This window comes from Maniola hyperantus, chromosome 16, assembly GCF_902806685.2.
Source record: "Maniola hyperantus chromosome 16, iAphHyp1.2, whole genome shotgun sequence".
Lineage (NCBI taxonomy): Eukaryota > Metazoa > Arthropoda > Insecta > Lepidoptera > Nymphalidae > Maniola > Maniola hyperantus.
In genome coordinates this window covers 2,470,443-2,486,304 of record NC_048551.1, presented here as the reverse complement: position 1 = coordinate 2,486,304, position 15,862 = coordinate 2,470,443, and the positions used below count along the sequence as shown (strand labels likewise).

Below are 15,862 nucleotides of genomic sequence, written 5' to 3'. Positions count from 1 at the left end.
AGGTATTTTCCAAACATCATCATTACCCTTATTATAAATGCGAAAGTGTGTTTGTTGGTTTGTCCTTCAATCACGTCGCAACGGAGCAACGGATTGACGTGATTTTTGCATGGGTATAGTCAAAAACCTGGAGATAATCATTTAAACCCATCGCCGGCCCACTACTGATCACGGGTCTCCTCTCAGAATGAGAAGGGTTTAAGCCATAGTCCGGCACGCTGGCCTGCGGATTGGCAAACTTCACACACCTTTGAAAACATTGAACCCAGGCTTGCAGGTTTCCTCATAATGTTTTCCTTCACGTCGTGCTCGTTTGCTCGCTAGTTTTATTTATAAAAAAACTAGCTGATGTTCCGCGACTTCGTTCACGTGGATTTAGGTTTTATTAATATCCCGTGGGAACTCTGTGGTTTTCCGGGATAAAAAGTAGCCTACGTCACTCTCCAGGTCTTTATGTCTACACCCATGCAAAAAACCACGTCGATCCGTTGCACCGTTGCGACGTGATTGAAGGACAAACCAACAAACTTTCGCATTTATTAGAAGGGTACTGATGGCAATCACTCAGATAATTTAAATGCTAATTTGTATTATTCATACTTTTCAGTGTTCAACTGTTACGTCATTATTCTAGTAAGAAGTGCAATAGTAGAGATCAAAGAGCGCCAGAGTATAGACAAGAACGGCCATGTGGTACTTTACTCTGTAGCCACGGTAGCTCGTGAAGACGACAAAAAGGTTAAGATTATAGAAATCCTGCCGATCGCAGACACGAGCGAACACGAAAAAAACCTAAAAATAGAAGTTATCAAAGAAGCAACGAAAAAAGATGATAAAATTGTTGAAGAATCAAACAAGAATGATAAGACTGGTGATGAAACAAAACGGGATAATAAAGTTGGTGAAGGATCAAAAACAAGTGAGACGGTTGGTGAAGGATCAAAAACAAGTGAGAAGGTTGGTGAAGGATCAAAAACAAGTGAGAATGTTGGTGAAAGATCAAAAACAAGTGAGAAGGTTGGTGAAGGATCAAAAACAAGTGAGAAGGTTGGTGAAGGATCAAAAACAAGTGAGAAGGTTGGTGAAGAATCAAAAACAAGTGAGAAGGTAGATGAGACACATGCAAAATTGGAAACTGTGAATGAACACCCCAAGAAAGAACAATCGGTTCATTAAGCAGTTGATTTATACGTAATACCTAGATACAATATTAGGAGCTTATTACGCACTGTCGACTAAATACTCTATCTACAGAGAGAAGTTAGTATACGGCTCTCTCTGTTACGTGAACCCATACAAATCAGGGGTGTTAAGGATATTCGCATCCGCAAATGCGAAACAATAGCATCCGCATCAATTAATGCGGGACTTCTACGGATGCGGATTCATATTTGCAACAAGTAAAACAAGTAAAAACCTGCAAAGAAAATGGGCGTGGCCAGAGTGGCGCGTGCTTCGCTAGTTGATATCTTCGTTCGCTAACTGACCAATCAAAAAGTGTACAATGGTACCCAACAAGGGTGTTACGGATATTCGCATCCGCATCTGTAAACGCGGAACATTCGCATTAATCCAGACATCCACATCCGCGGATGTGAACTTCTAATAATCCTCATCCGCGTAAAACACAAATTTCCGAAATGAAAAATTCACCGGAATGTGCGGAAATTCGCGCGACTTTACGGGAATTTTCTTTCTCGGTAGAAATTTGTATTTTACGTGGTGGAGATAGAAGTCAATATGCTATGTAATATTTTAGAAATTCGCTTCCATTCCCTTTCAATGTAAATTGACCCTTTAGAGTGCATCATCACGATGTCGTGTCGAGTTATCTGTCTGTTTCGCTCGCACTTACCTACGACCTGTAAGTGCGAGCGAAACAGACATAACTCGACGACTCAGTTTAAAATACGTCGACTATAGGTGAGATTGCAGTCAAGGGCTAACTTGTATCTGAATTTAAAAAAAAGATAACAGCTCTATACTAACTTCTCTCCGTGGATAGAGTACAGTCGCGGGGGCCGTGACAATCTGTAATTTATAGATGTGGTGTGTATGCACACGTAGGCGCGGCGACTACGTGTATATATTAATTTGAAGAAAATGTAAGTTTAATTAAAAAATATAAATTACTTGGACTCTTATTTAAGTGACCCACAGTCGTTTGCCCTACTAACATCACAATGGTACTGATTCTGGGCACACCTACATTTTAGAGTATTCGCATCCTTTTCTTACTAATGTAATATGAAAAGGACAGACACAGTTTGAAAATTTTAAATTGAATTTAGAGCTGTCAAACCTCGTGACTTTGGCTGCCAGTCGCGGGCCTATTGTTTAAATTTGTAGCGTGCACTAACATTTAGAGTTATAATGGTTAATTCAATGTTTCGGCCTGTTTTAGCAATATTAAATAGAAAAATATGCAGATACTCTAAATTCAGCTTAGAGAAAGACAACAGAATCGGCGCCATTGATTAACTTTCCAAGGTCAGGTCAAAAAGTTACGTTCGACCGAAAAAATCTGAGTTAAGAAGTTTTACAGTACGCGGCCGAAAGTAATGTACATCGGCCTTTAGAATGACATTTCGGCTTTGTAGAGCGTTGTCTCTGTCACTCATAGTTCATACCTATATGACGTTTTGTCGGTCTCAACGAGAGAGACAGTGCTTTACAAATTTGCTATCTCCTTCTAAAGGTCGATGTACATTACTTTCGGCCGTGTATTGTACTTCAAAAAATGCGGAAAACCATATAAAACAAGTGTTATACAGAAAATATTTAATTGACATCGAACATAGTTTTACTATAACACCTTTGCATCTAAACATTCGGTAAGAGTAATAACAGTTAAGTTGTTTAACCGCCGCACTCAGAGTCGCTAATCGTTACTTAAGATTGAGTTAAAACGAGACAGATTTATGTAAGAGATATAGCTCTGTCTCGTTTAACTCAATCTTAGTAGTAGTAACGATTAAGCGACTCTGAGTACGGCTGTAAATGTAACTTTTACTTAAACATAATAGTGTCACAGAATTAACATTTTAATTAGTTTTTATTAACTCGCTTTTTTGTTGATGTTCGTTTTGACAGTATCATCGATATAACAAAACTAAACAATTGAAAACAAAATAGATAATACTGCACGTTTTGTTAGGACTGACTTTTCAAAGCCCAAAAACTGTACAAACTTTTAAATTTTTCAGTTAAACAATATTATTTGGCAATTGCAAAACCAGGCGATTGTCTAAAACCTGCATCAATCATTATTACAATCTCAATTGTTCTGATTGGCTGAATTTGTGCGATTCTTGTTGCAACAATGCACTGTGGCCAATAGTGAGCGAGCATTAACCAATCAGAGATGATTGAGATCGTGACATTGTTGCTGTCAAACAACCGCGGTAGGGCCACTGATCTTAAAAGAAAGATAAATCACAATAGAAATTGCAATTGAAGGATCCAATGCAAAAATATTTTTGCTCGACGTTTCGAAACGCTAAAGCGTGAAGTTTCTTCCTACAAGCGTAGCGTGAATAGGTATTTTCATTACATTATAAAATGCACGCCACAAGATGACGTTTGACAAAGAATGCCATTACCTGGTATGTGCTGACACCGCCTTTACGCTCTTAATTACAAATCCTTATAATATTAATAATAATAACTTATAGACTAAAAGCAAAAAGTACAAAATAATTTTTGAAACAAAACTGAGATTTCTTTCGGTACTCAAGACCGTAGGTAGTCGTTAGGTATAGATAGTTCAATCCATGATGACGCGCCCCACTCTTTATCCCAATCGGTTACAATGCAAATGGGCTTGTTTGTACCTTGGGCTGTTGGTCAGGCGCTGGTAAGTTCTTGTGGAACCTTGAGTTTTTCCTTTATTAATTTGTGTGTTGAAAATTGATGTATGTAAAAGTCCGTTAACGTTACGTGTTGAATAGAAATAAAGGCAAAATTAACACAGTTTTCATCATTTCTAACACAAGAAAGCAGTGAATCGTTGAGTGAAGTGCAATTTAAAGAGTTACCCTCTAACAAATAAACCCGGAATAGCGGTGGAATAGTTATACTCTGTTTTGTCTTTCTCTGTCATCAGTAATTTGACATTTGAAGGCAAAAGACAAAACAGAGTATAACTATTTCACCGCTATTCCAGGTTTATTTGTTAGAGGGTTACTCTTTAAACTTTGCTCTTCACTGACTAACTCTAACTGTTAGAGTATCGTTTTCGGAAAATTTATTATTAGCAACTTTATTTCTATTCAACACATAACGTTAAGGGGACTCAGTTCAGTGCTTTCTTCATACAAACGTAGGAGGGAAATTACAACAATATTCGATACTGTACGCACAAAACTAAGAATTATATCGATTTATCTCGTCATTATCTAGGTTTATTGATATATAAAACATTGAAAAAAATATTGATTTAAAAGTTACGAGGCTCTAAAGATTCCTATTTTAACACTAAATTAATGACAACTTTGGGCGTAAATAAATAAGATTAGGGATATGAAAATTCTAAAACAATGTATCATTAGACATAGTTTATTTATTCATTAGTTGAAATAACTTTACTTGCAAACATAAATTCAGCAGTTTTTTCTCATAAATACTTTTCCTAAACCCTTTTCGCACGCTTGATTTCGGTGAAAATCATCGTTGCCTCTCAACTTTCTCATACATTGGCAAGTGAAAAGCAAACATGTTACCCACGTGCGCTGCCAATTTCGGTCGAGCGTCCTGCGTCACCTTAACGGACTTTTACATACATCAATTTATCAATTTTCAACACACAAATTAATAAAGGAAAAACTCAAGGTTCCACAAGAACCAATCGCGACAGCCAAGAAGAAAGAAGTTTCGAAACTTACCAGCGCCTGACCAACAGCCCAAGATACAATCAGTGCTGTTAGAGACGTGAGTTCTATCGTAAGTCGTAACGCATCGATCAGCGATGCGGGCACACGCACAAGAAGATAAATTAGGTAAAGATCACTCCCCGCACCCGTGGTTTCCCCGCACGTATAGTAGTGGGACGCGTCTTCGTGGATTGAACTATCTATACTTATGAATGAATACACACCTTAAATATAAAGCCTGCTCTTCACTCGTGTGAATCAGTTGTTGTTTCAGAGTGAAGAGCGGGCTTAATAAAAACAGGTACTTATAAGTATAGCAAGTTCTTAAGTATGGGTTGGAAGAGGTCACTGTGGTTAATTCCGTTGTACACAATCTCTATCAAATCAACTAAAATGACTACGTCTAAATATATTGCTATCCCTTTCCATAATGTTGCTTGCGGAAAAGGATAGCACGAGATTTAGTTTAGAGATTGTGTACAAGAGAATCGGCCCCACTGTAGTGATAAATAAGGTTTTAAGTCTATCCTGTATTTTTATTCTTTTTCATAGCATTAAGCAACAAAGACGTTTAGATAAAAAAAATACTACACAAGAACCTTTACACGAGACGATATGCTATACTTTCACAATTCGCCAAGCGCAAAGGATAGTAGATACCTTATTAAACATACGATACGATTTTTCGTTCACCTTTGCATACGACTCTGATCAACCTTTTCAATCAATCAACTTGCTTTTTTCATGAACCGACCCCAACGTTGATATAGTTTGAGCACCGAAACACATGTACAGATTAAAGTGGAAATAAAGGTCCTTGATTTAAAATCGAAAATTTCCGTACCACTTTTGATTTTACCACGATTTTAACTTCGCAGGCTGGCTATAGATGTGTGGAGGAACTTGAGCTTTAAAATAAGGCAGTTAAAGTCCATGGTTCGAAGATCGAATTATATCAACGTTGGTGAAATGTAAAATTATGTAACATATCGATGAGACAAGCATTTCGAAATATAAGTAGACACATTGCTAACAGACATTTTTGAGAATGAAAATAATATAACGCTGAAACGTGACAAAATATCGTATCGAAATATATCAATATCGGTAAAGACATCCACACAATCATCGTTTCGATAGCTTTTGATCGTAACGAGAAATCGTACGGTGTAATTATGGAAATGAAATTGTCATACTATATTTTTTTGTTTAAAAGTGGATCGACACGATAGATAGTACTTATACTGTATATTAAATCATTATTTTTTTAAATGTCAAAAATATAACAGTTATGGCTGGAGTTATTGTTATAGTATAGTAAACACATTGTATGTATTGTCAGTATGTAATTGAATAGCAAAACATATATTTTTAATTACGTATGTATGTCTATTTATGTATTTCACTAACACGACTTGCATAAATTGTAGTTATTAACAGTTATAACTTATATCTAATAAATAACAGCGTATTTGGTTTAATTTTGAAACATTTTGAGTTGAGACGATGTTTTTGAAAACTAAAAATAGCGTTACAATATGAGTTTACACAAAAGTATGAGTAAATAATAAATGACTTGTATAGAATAAGGGTGAGATGTATAGAGCGCACTCTGACTTAGCTTAGACTTAAGACAGAACTATATCTCACATAAACCTGTCTCGTTTTAACTCAATATTAAGTCTGAGCAAAGTCAAAGTGCGCTTTATAGATCTCAGGGTTAGATCTATAGAGCGCACTCTGACTTAGCTTAGACTTAGACAGAGTTAAAACGAGACAGAGCTATATCTCTCACATAAATCTGTCTCGTTTAACCTCAGACTAACAGCCGTACTCAGTTCGCAGAGTTCGTTACATAAGTTTAGTTAAAACGAGGCAGAGCTATATCTCTGTCTAGTTTTAACTCAATCTTAAGTAACGCTTAGCGACTCTGAGTACGGCGGTAGGAGTATCATCTAAAAAGTAACACCCTGTAGTAACCAGTAGGTAGGTAAAATATTCTGTACGACTAGTTTCTGTAGTGATGGCACTAATCGCCAAGATCGAGTAGTTCGAAGTTATTCGCCTAGTTCTTGCGTCCTGCAAAAATAATATATCCATACTATTATAAAATATATAAGCTGTGATAGCCTAGTCGTTAGGACGTCCGCCTTCCAATCGGAGGTCGGGGGTTCGATCCCGGGCACGCACCTCTAACTTTTCGGAGTTATGCCCGTTTTTAAGTAATTAAAATATCACTTGCTTTAACGGTGAAGGAAAACATCGTGAGGAAACCTGCATGCCTGAGAGTTCTCCATAATGTTCTCAAAGGTGTGTGAAGTCTGCCAATCCGCACTTGGCCAGCGTGGTAGACTATGGCCAAACCCCTTCTCACTCTGAGAGGAGAAGGGTTCTGGCCATCTGACCCGTGCTCTGTAGTGAGCCGGCGATGGGTTGATCATGATGATGATGATGATGAATTGTGTCTGTCTGTCTGTCTGCTAGCTTTTTATTGCCCAACAGTTAAACAGATTTTGATGAAATATGGTACAGAGTTAGCTTATATCCCGGGGAAGGACATACTTTTTATCCCGGAAAAAGAAAGAGTTCCCATGGGATTTTCAAAAAACCTGCCCCGCGGACGACGTCGCGAGCATCACCTATTTTTAATAAGTAAAAAAAAATAGGTCAAGTGTATGTATGTATGCATGCATATTGCATAACGGTTGGGTTCCATACTATCATTCGTTCAAGATATTTTAATTTAACACTGATGTGCAACACTGCAGGTTAATGACGGTCAGCGCCATCTATATGTGATTTGGTAACCTAATTACACATTTTTATTTTTTGTGTTATCTAACCACAAATTCATGGTTTTTGGATTTTTTCTTTACTTGTATATAATATATACTATATGGTATAAGATCTACTTATCTGCCAAATTTCATAATTCTAAGTCAACAGGAAGTACCCTATAGGTTTTTCTTGACAGACACGACAGACAGATAATGGAGTGGAATGATCCTATGAGGATTCCTTTTTCCTTTTAAGGTACAGAACCCTAAAAACTGGTCAAGTGTGTGTATGCACGCATAAGGTAGGTTTCCTTAGTCATGCTAATGAGGAAGTTTCCAGGCAACGTTCGATAAAATTTTCATAGATGGCGCTGAATACTACCATCATTAAAGACGAAAAATAATACCTATATGTATCTATATGATCTATGCTTTAGGTCGTGTCAATCCTTACGTTTCTTCCCCGATGCATAATTAATTAATTACTTCTATTATATTTCACAGATTTTGTGGGGAAGAAACGTAAGGAAAACTGCAGTGCAGGCTAGCTCTTACTCTTCATCTATGTCATTGATTCACACGACATTAAAGCATATAACATAATATAGATATAGATATAGGTATTATTTTTCGTTTTTAGTGGTGGTAGTATTCAGCGCCATCTATGAAAATTTTATCGATCGTTGCCTGGAAACTTCCTCATTGCAAAAATGTTGGATGATTTCGTAAAATAAACTAACCTCGGCCGGCTCCAGGTAAGCTCGGGAATTCTGACGCACTCAGCTCTGGAGGCGCGCGGCGAGGATCCGGAACTGAAAAAAAAAAATTGGTCAAGTGCGAGTTCCGTACAAGAAATACCACTTTAATTTTTTGTAATTTTCATGGCGACCATTTTTTAATCTAAGTATTTAAAAGGAAAAGGTGACTAACTGACTGACTGAATGACTGACTGAATGACTGACTGACTGATCTATCAACGCACAGCTCAAACTACTGGACGGATCGGGCTGAAATTTGGCATGTAGATAGCTATTATGACGCAGGCATCCGTTAAGAAAGGATTTTTGATTTTTTTGTTGTTATAGCGGTAATATAAATACAAATTCCGTGTAAAATTTAAAATATCTACCTGTTACGGCTCATGAGATACAACCCGCTGACGGACGGACAGACGGACGGACGGTCCCGTTGGTACCCTTCGGGTACGGAACCCTGACTTACCTAGCACCAGGAATGTTTACCACATAGAAGTGGAAATCATCTAGAAATAGCTTTTATCTTGGAAAACACTAACCCTCTAACAAATAAACCTGGAATAGCGGTGGAATAGTTATACTCTGTTTTGTCTTTCTCTGTCATCAGTAATTTGACATTTGAAGGAAAAAGACAAAACAGAGTATAACTATTCCACCGCTATTCCAGGTTTATTTGTTAGAGGGTTAGACTTCTGGCGCTTTTAAAGTAAAATTCAAAAAACATCTTTTAATATTCAAAAGTTACAGATTTAGTCAAAGCTTATTTAATTTATTTATCTTACCAAATTTCACTTTCTCATTCACACCTTGCGAGCTATCCTATTTTATTTTATTTTTTTCTTTCTTATACAAAAAAAAAAACAAAAACTATCGTACAATTTTCCTATTCTTACAATTTACAACATCTATTACAATGTATTATTTTTTATTTCTTCTTTTATGTCCTAAATCACTTTAAATTTAAAAACTTTAAACACTTTATTTCATTTTATTTATCCATTTACTTGCCAACTTTATATATTCTATGCCACTAACGTTTAGGTAATATTTAAAAGGCGGTCACTGAAAATCAGCGTTGGGGCGTTTGGTACCTCAGATGTTTGCTAATTGCTCTAGAGGTTTGTGTCTGAGGGGCCCGACGTCTCAACACAAGCTGAGTGGCCTACCTGTTCGAGGTGTTGCACTGCTGTACAGGACGATATTGCCTACACCATGTACCACCTATATACCTCGAATAAACATTATTCTATTCTATTCTATTCTATACATAACATATACTTGGAATACCTATTATTCAAAAACATCCCACGGGATTTTTAAAAACCTAAATTCGCGCGGACGTAGTAGCTGGCATGAACTAGTAAAATAACGCTTACAATCAGGTTTCGGCTTCCTCAGTGGCACGTGGACCCTCTCTTTCTTTGCAGCTGAAAAATAAACGACACAATTATGTTTTCATTCATTTTCGAAGAGTTGATTAAGAAAACATCTAAATAATAACGACAAGGCTCTCTTGGCACTTGAATGACATTAACAGGGGGGCACTGTTCAAGAACAAAGGCTTAGAATATTCTAAAGATGGGCGTTATTGGCTATTTCTGACAACGGTTATCCAACAGTTATTTAGTTTCAATACCGATATTGATAACAGTTGCCGAATATCGGTATCAGAGTTCATGCGAACAGTTTCCGTTGTAGTAACTAAGCTAGCTGCCGTATCAATACCGTCTGTATAGCTAGCGCGCGCATATTTCACTAAAATAAAACCAATTTTACTTTCATGAATATCGTGAAGTAATCACAACCTTAAGTTCATAGCAGCAAAGTTTAATTATAATGATCATTGACATAGGTCAAACTATAGTGGACGCCTGCACGGATAGTTTTCCACAGTCCAGTTAATCAAAAACATTTCACGACGATTGAAGAACCAAAGAGGACCTTATCTCTAGTTCAAAGTGTATTGGACAAGTACTTGTACAGTTAAGCCTTAGCGTAATAGAGATAAGGTCGGCTTTGGTTTATCAAGTTCTTAGTTACTAAGCCGGTAGCCAATAACCGCTCCTTCTCAGCTTTCAGTGAAAGAAAGAAAGAGAAGGCATATTTATTGCGTTTTTAGTTACCAAAAAACCAAACAATGCATTGTCAGTTGCCAGTTGGCAGCGTTGCGTTGTCAGGTGGTTCGTCATAGTGATAACCATTGCTAGCTACGACAATAACGCTACCGTACGCTATAGGCACGGCAGCGGTTTTCAGTTAAGTTAAGCTATAGCGGACACATGTCTAGAATATTCAAATAAAAACACTTGACGGCAACGTTAGTTCCGATTTTCGCCACGCGCCAAGATAGCCTTGTCGCACAGTAACTCCGATTTTTTTATTGATACCTTTGATTCCTTTCAATAAATAGTTTGTTTTATAAATGACAAGGGACACTTGTCATAGTTAGGGGCAGTTTTCTTTTTTGTTGCTGCCTACTTAGCTAGAGCATCAGCTCAGTCGTTGCCCAGGGTAGGTTTAAGTGGTGTTAGGAGTGAACTTACTTCTAGACTCAGTGGGTAGGTTATAGTGGTATTAGGGTGCGTTTTAACTGACTTGGAGCTGGGCGGAGTGGAGCGGAGCGGACTGTGACTGGGGTAATCACAGTTTCCACTGATGCGGAGTAGGAATTTCGAGAACTGTGATTGGCCAATTTCACGGTCCACTCCGCTCTACTCCGCATCGGTAGAAACGCACCCTTAGGAGTGACTTACTGATAGGCTGAGCTGGTAGGTTAAAACTGGTATTAGGAGACTGGTCTGACATCAGGGATGTGTCGTTCAACTTCGGGTTCCTCTGTAAATTAAAAAAAACAGATCAATTGCGAGTCAGATTCGCGCACGAAGGGAAATTTGCCATCGTATAAGAAATAACATTTTTAATTCTTTTTTGTGATGACCACAAATTCAGTTTTTGTATTTTTCCCTTGTGCCACTATAAGACATTGCTACCTGGCAAATTTCATGATTCTAGTTCAACGGGAAGTACCTAATACCCTAGCCATTAGCTAATTCAGAAGTTATAAGGCTCTAACAGACAGACGGACGGAAAAATCCAAATTTACTCACGTTGGGTCGGAAACCGCACTTTGCTTGGTCAATCCCAAGTATATCTGTTTCAGTATTCAACCGCAGAACCGATTTTGACTAAAGGAGCTGAGATAGCTTGTATTCTGGAGACGGACATAGAATACTTTTTATTTCGGAAAATCAAAGAATTCTCACGGGAATTTCAAAAATCTAAATCCAGGCGAGCAAAGTCACTTTTGTTTATGAATTACAAAATCACAAATATTTAAAAAACAAAAATTAAAACAAATAAATAAAAAACATTACAACGTATTATAATAATAATAGTCCGTACAAAATGACTTATCACGAGCCATTTAACTCTATGGGACAACTGTCATGTCAAAAGTCCGGGTACACATTTGAAATACGGACTAAAATCGTACTTTTGAAATGACAATTGACATAAAGTTAAAATGACATGAGAAGTCATTTTGTACGCATAACATTAAATTAGCGGATACCCTACCTATGCTACTACGCTAAAAAATAATGTGCCTAATGCATTGCAAAACCATGTTCGCATTAATTATTAAGTACTTCTTATTATCTACTAACTACTACCTACTAACCATTAATTTTAAGTTTGTTTGTACCTTAGGCATGAGATGAATAAACTAGTTTTCTTTCATTATTGCCTTTCTAATGAAACTGGCTTGGGGCACATCGGTCGGATGGTTTCAAAGACTATAATGGACAGAGGTAGAAACATTTTGTGTATTAGGTATATAATGAGGAGATAAAGAGGCTGGCGGGAAGTGGCTGGATGAGGAAGGCTGAGGACCGGGTGTGGTGGCACTCTTTAGGGAAGGCCTATGTCCAACAGTGGACATCCACAGGCTGATGATGATGATGATGATGATAATGATAATGAGGAGAATGGCTCACCGCAACAGTTGGCGGGAGTCTGGCTTTCTTTTGCTCTTGGAAACTCTGAATTTCCTGAAACAAAAATGAAACGTTAGTTTATAGCGATAAACTCAGATGGCGTAAGGCAGGGGTCCGACCGCCGGAGAAAACGAGTAACTATCGACGAATTTCTCTCTCAAGAAACGCACAATAAATGTACATTCCGTGTAAACGAAAAAGATGCATACATCAAAAGTTGCTCTCTGACTGTTCACACTGCCAGCGACGACTCGCTTTACTAGTTTTGTCGCTGAGCGACGAGCTTTCAAAAATAAACTCAGCGATATTCGTTCAGCGATGCTCGCTCGCTTGGACACGTATAAAGCGCGCGCAGATTTGCACAGGACTGAGCGACCGCGGGCGAATGGCGCGAGTAATCGCTCGTCGCACTTGCAAACTTGCTTATAGCCCGGTGACAATGTTTTTAATTAAAATCACATACGTTGTAGCAACAGACAACAGGGAATAGGGATTTTAGGTAATTTGGGGTAAAATCGAACTTCAGGCGGAAATGAAAAAATGAACCCCTGATTATTTTTATTATATATTTTTTATTACTGTTATTTAATTAAAGCCCAATTACACTAATTAAACTACTAACTAACATAAATATACTTACAAAAATTGAAAAGGAATTAAGTTAAAATTACAATTAATAATAAATAATAAAGTCGTCAAAAAGCAAAATTATAAATTTTCACAGAATGTATAAAAATAGCAACGTCAGACTTCCACTGAATTAAAAATCTGAGTATAGGTACTCAAATCGCTGAGCACAGGCCACTTGGCCTTAAAGGACTGACATACCAAGGCTGTAAAATAAATTTAAAAAACCGGCCAAGTGCGAGTCAGCCTCGCGCAATGAGGGTTCTGTACTATAGTCGTATTTTTTCGACATTTTGCACGATAATTCAAAAACTATGATGCATAAAAATAAATAAAAATCTGTTTTAGAATGTACAAGTGAAGACCTTTCATATGATACCCCACTTGATATAGTCACTCACTTCGAAAGTTGAAAATACTAATTATTAGTTCATGACCACAATTTAACCCTATTTTTTTTGTGTGATTTAACCCTAAATTCACGGTTTTCAGATTTTTCCCCAAATGTCAGCTATAAGATCTACCTACCTGCCAAATTTCATGATTCTAGGTCAACGGGAAGTACCCTGTAGGTTTGAAAATGAAAATGAAAATCTTTTTTATTCGTATAAACTTTTACAAGTGCTTACGAATAGTCGGATGCATCTACCACTAGTTCGGAATGCCTTTCCTGCCGAGAAGAACCAGCAAGAAACTCGGCGGTTGCTCTTTTCAAATATTTGATATAGGTATTATAGGGGATAGTATAGGGGATTGATATAGGTGTTTCTTGACAGACAGACAGACAGACAGTCAGACAGACAGCAAAGTGATCCTATAAGGGTTCCGTTTTTCCTTTTGAGGTACGGAACCCTAAAAAAAACACTTACGGTAAGGTCGAAGTCGGCCGGCAAGTGCTTGCCCGGCTCAGCGGGGATGCCGATCACGGGACAGACCGTGTCGAGGATGGTGTAAGCCCAGCGCTTGACGCGGGACAGGCAGCAATCCATCGGCTTGTCGATTGTCTCGTGATGCTGCAATATAGACAGTTCAATCCATGATGACGCGCCCCACTCTTAGTCCCGATCGTTTACAGTGCAAGTGTCATCATGATCAACCCATCACCGGCTCACTAGAGGCACGGGTCTCCTCTCAGAGTAAGAAGGGTTTTGGCCATAGTCTACCATGTTGGCCATGTGCGGATTGGTAGACTTCACACACCTTTTTTTTTTAATAGATATAGCGAGCAAACGAGCAGGCGGGTCACCTTATGTTAAGTGATTACCGCCCATGAACATTTGCAGCACCAGAGGAGCCGCCGATGCGTTGCCGGGCCTTTTAGGAATTTGTTGATCCGCCCCTTGAATAACCCCATGTTATAATCTAGTGGGAACACCGCCGATGGGAGTTGGTTCCACAGTTTGCACGTGCGTGGAAAGAAGGATCTGGCGCAGCGGACGGTCGAAGTGCACCAGACACCCAGATGGTGAGGGTGAAATTCCTTATGGTGGCGCGCGGTGCGGTTGTAGAAAAAAGAGGGTGGAATGAGGACCTTTGAACACATAATGGAGAACTCTCAGGCATGCAGGTTTCCTCACGATGTTTTCCTTCACCGTTAAAGCAAGTGATATTTAATTATTTAAAAAGCACATAACTCTGAAAAGTAAGAGGTGCGTGCCCGGGATCGAACCCTCGACCTCCGGTTAGAAGGCGAACGTCCTAACTACTAGGCTATCACAGCTATCAGTGCAAGTGTGCTACGTGCTATTAGAGCAAATTTTATCGTATTGCACCGAACAACACTGTGGGCCAGCGTTGTCAGTTTTATAATTTATAAGGATTTTGGAACTTTTTGAGTGAAAAAAACGGGATTCTTTCGTCGAAAGCGGGACATGCTAAAAAAACGCATATAATCAGAAGTTTTTAAATATTTGAATTCAAATGACCTGTCACTTACATAGTTGGTCAGTGTATAGAACAACGTGTCTAGTCGGTATATGTATATCGGTATAAGCTGGTATATATCAGTATATTAGAGCATACCTGACAGGCAAGGCCGGGGGTGTACTTGAAAAGGTCTTTCTTCAGTAGGTCCAAGGCAAGTGACTCCTTGGGGAAACCATCACTCTCGCTCGTCCTTACATAGTTCGTCAGTGTAACAAACAACTTGTCTAGTTGGTATACGCGGAATATCGTATCATCTTCCCCTGCGAATAAAATAAATCTAAATACATATATAAAGGGAAAAGGTGACTGACTGACTGGCTGATCTAAAAAAGGATTTTTGAAAATTGAACCCCTAAGGGGGTGAAATAGGGGTTTCAAATTTGTGTAGTCCACGCGGACGAAGTCGCGAGCATAAGCTAGTTTTATCTATATAAGGGCTCCGTGGTGAACATTTTCGTTTGAGTGTTTCATTCAAGCTAGATTTAAAATAAAAAAAATAGCGAGTGTAGTTACGGTTCCAAACCCCTGCCGGGAATCGAACCCGGGACCTCCCACTAACAAGGCCACAGCGCTTACCACTGCGTCAGGGTACCTAGAGAACTCTAAAAATAAATATTTACAGCGGCACTCAGAGTCGCTAATCGTTACTTAAGATCGAGTTAAAACGAGACATTTATGTGAGAGATATAACTCTGTCTCGTTTAACTCAATCTTAAGTAATGATTAAGCGACTCTGAGTCAACTCAAAGTCTCAAAGACTCAAAGTCAAATGATATATTCAAAATAGGTAATAAATTACTCTTTTTGATAGTCAGATGTTGGATTTGTAAGAGTGGTGATAATTATTACGCAAACTTAAAACTAAAGCTACGAGGGTTACAAACGCGCCCAGGTCTGAGAAGAGCCCACAA

At 38.3% G+C, this 15,862-nt stretch overlaps 1 protein-coding gene across 2 annotated transcripts in view; it reads right to left on the bottom strand.

The window, feature by feature from the left end:
- Positions 1 to 15,862, bottom strand: part of mael (germ-plasm component protein maelstrom) — an 82,311-nt gene that overhangs the window by 62,939 nt on the left and 3,510 nt on the right. Inside the window, exons 5-12 of one of the 2 annotated variants that reach the window (XM_069504013.1) lie at positions 15,048 to 15,211; positions 13,895 to 14,038; positions 12,399 to 12,452; positions 11,157 to 11,238; positions 9,780 to 9,830; positions 8,389 to 8,460; positions 6,694 to 6,950; positions 2,767 to 6,597 (exon numbers count right to left, since the gene is read on the bottom strand). In XM_069504013.1, coding sequence (XP_069360114.1) covers positions 6,937 to 6,950; positions 8,389 to 8,460; positions 9,780 to 9,830; positions 11,157 to 11,238; positions 12,399 to 12,452; positions 13,895 to 14,038; positions 15,048 to 15,211 — 581 coding nt within the window. In that variant the 3' untranslated portion in view covers positions 2,767 to 6,597; positions 6,694 to 6,936. Of the gene's footprint in view, positions 1 to 2,766; positions 6,598 to 6,686; positions 6,951 to 8,388; positions 8,461 to 9,779; positions 9,831 to 11,156; positions 11,239 to 12,398; positions 12,453 to 13,894; positions 14,039 to 15,047; positions 15,212 to 15,862 lie in introns of those variants that run through there. The other variant, XM_069504012.1, reaches the window with a different exon arrangement.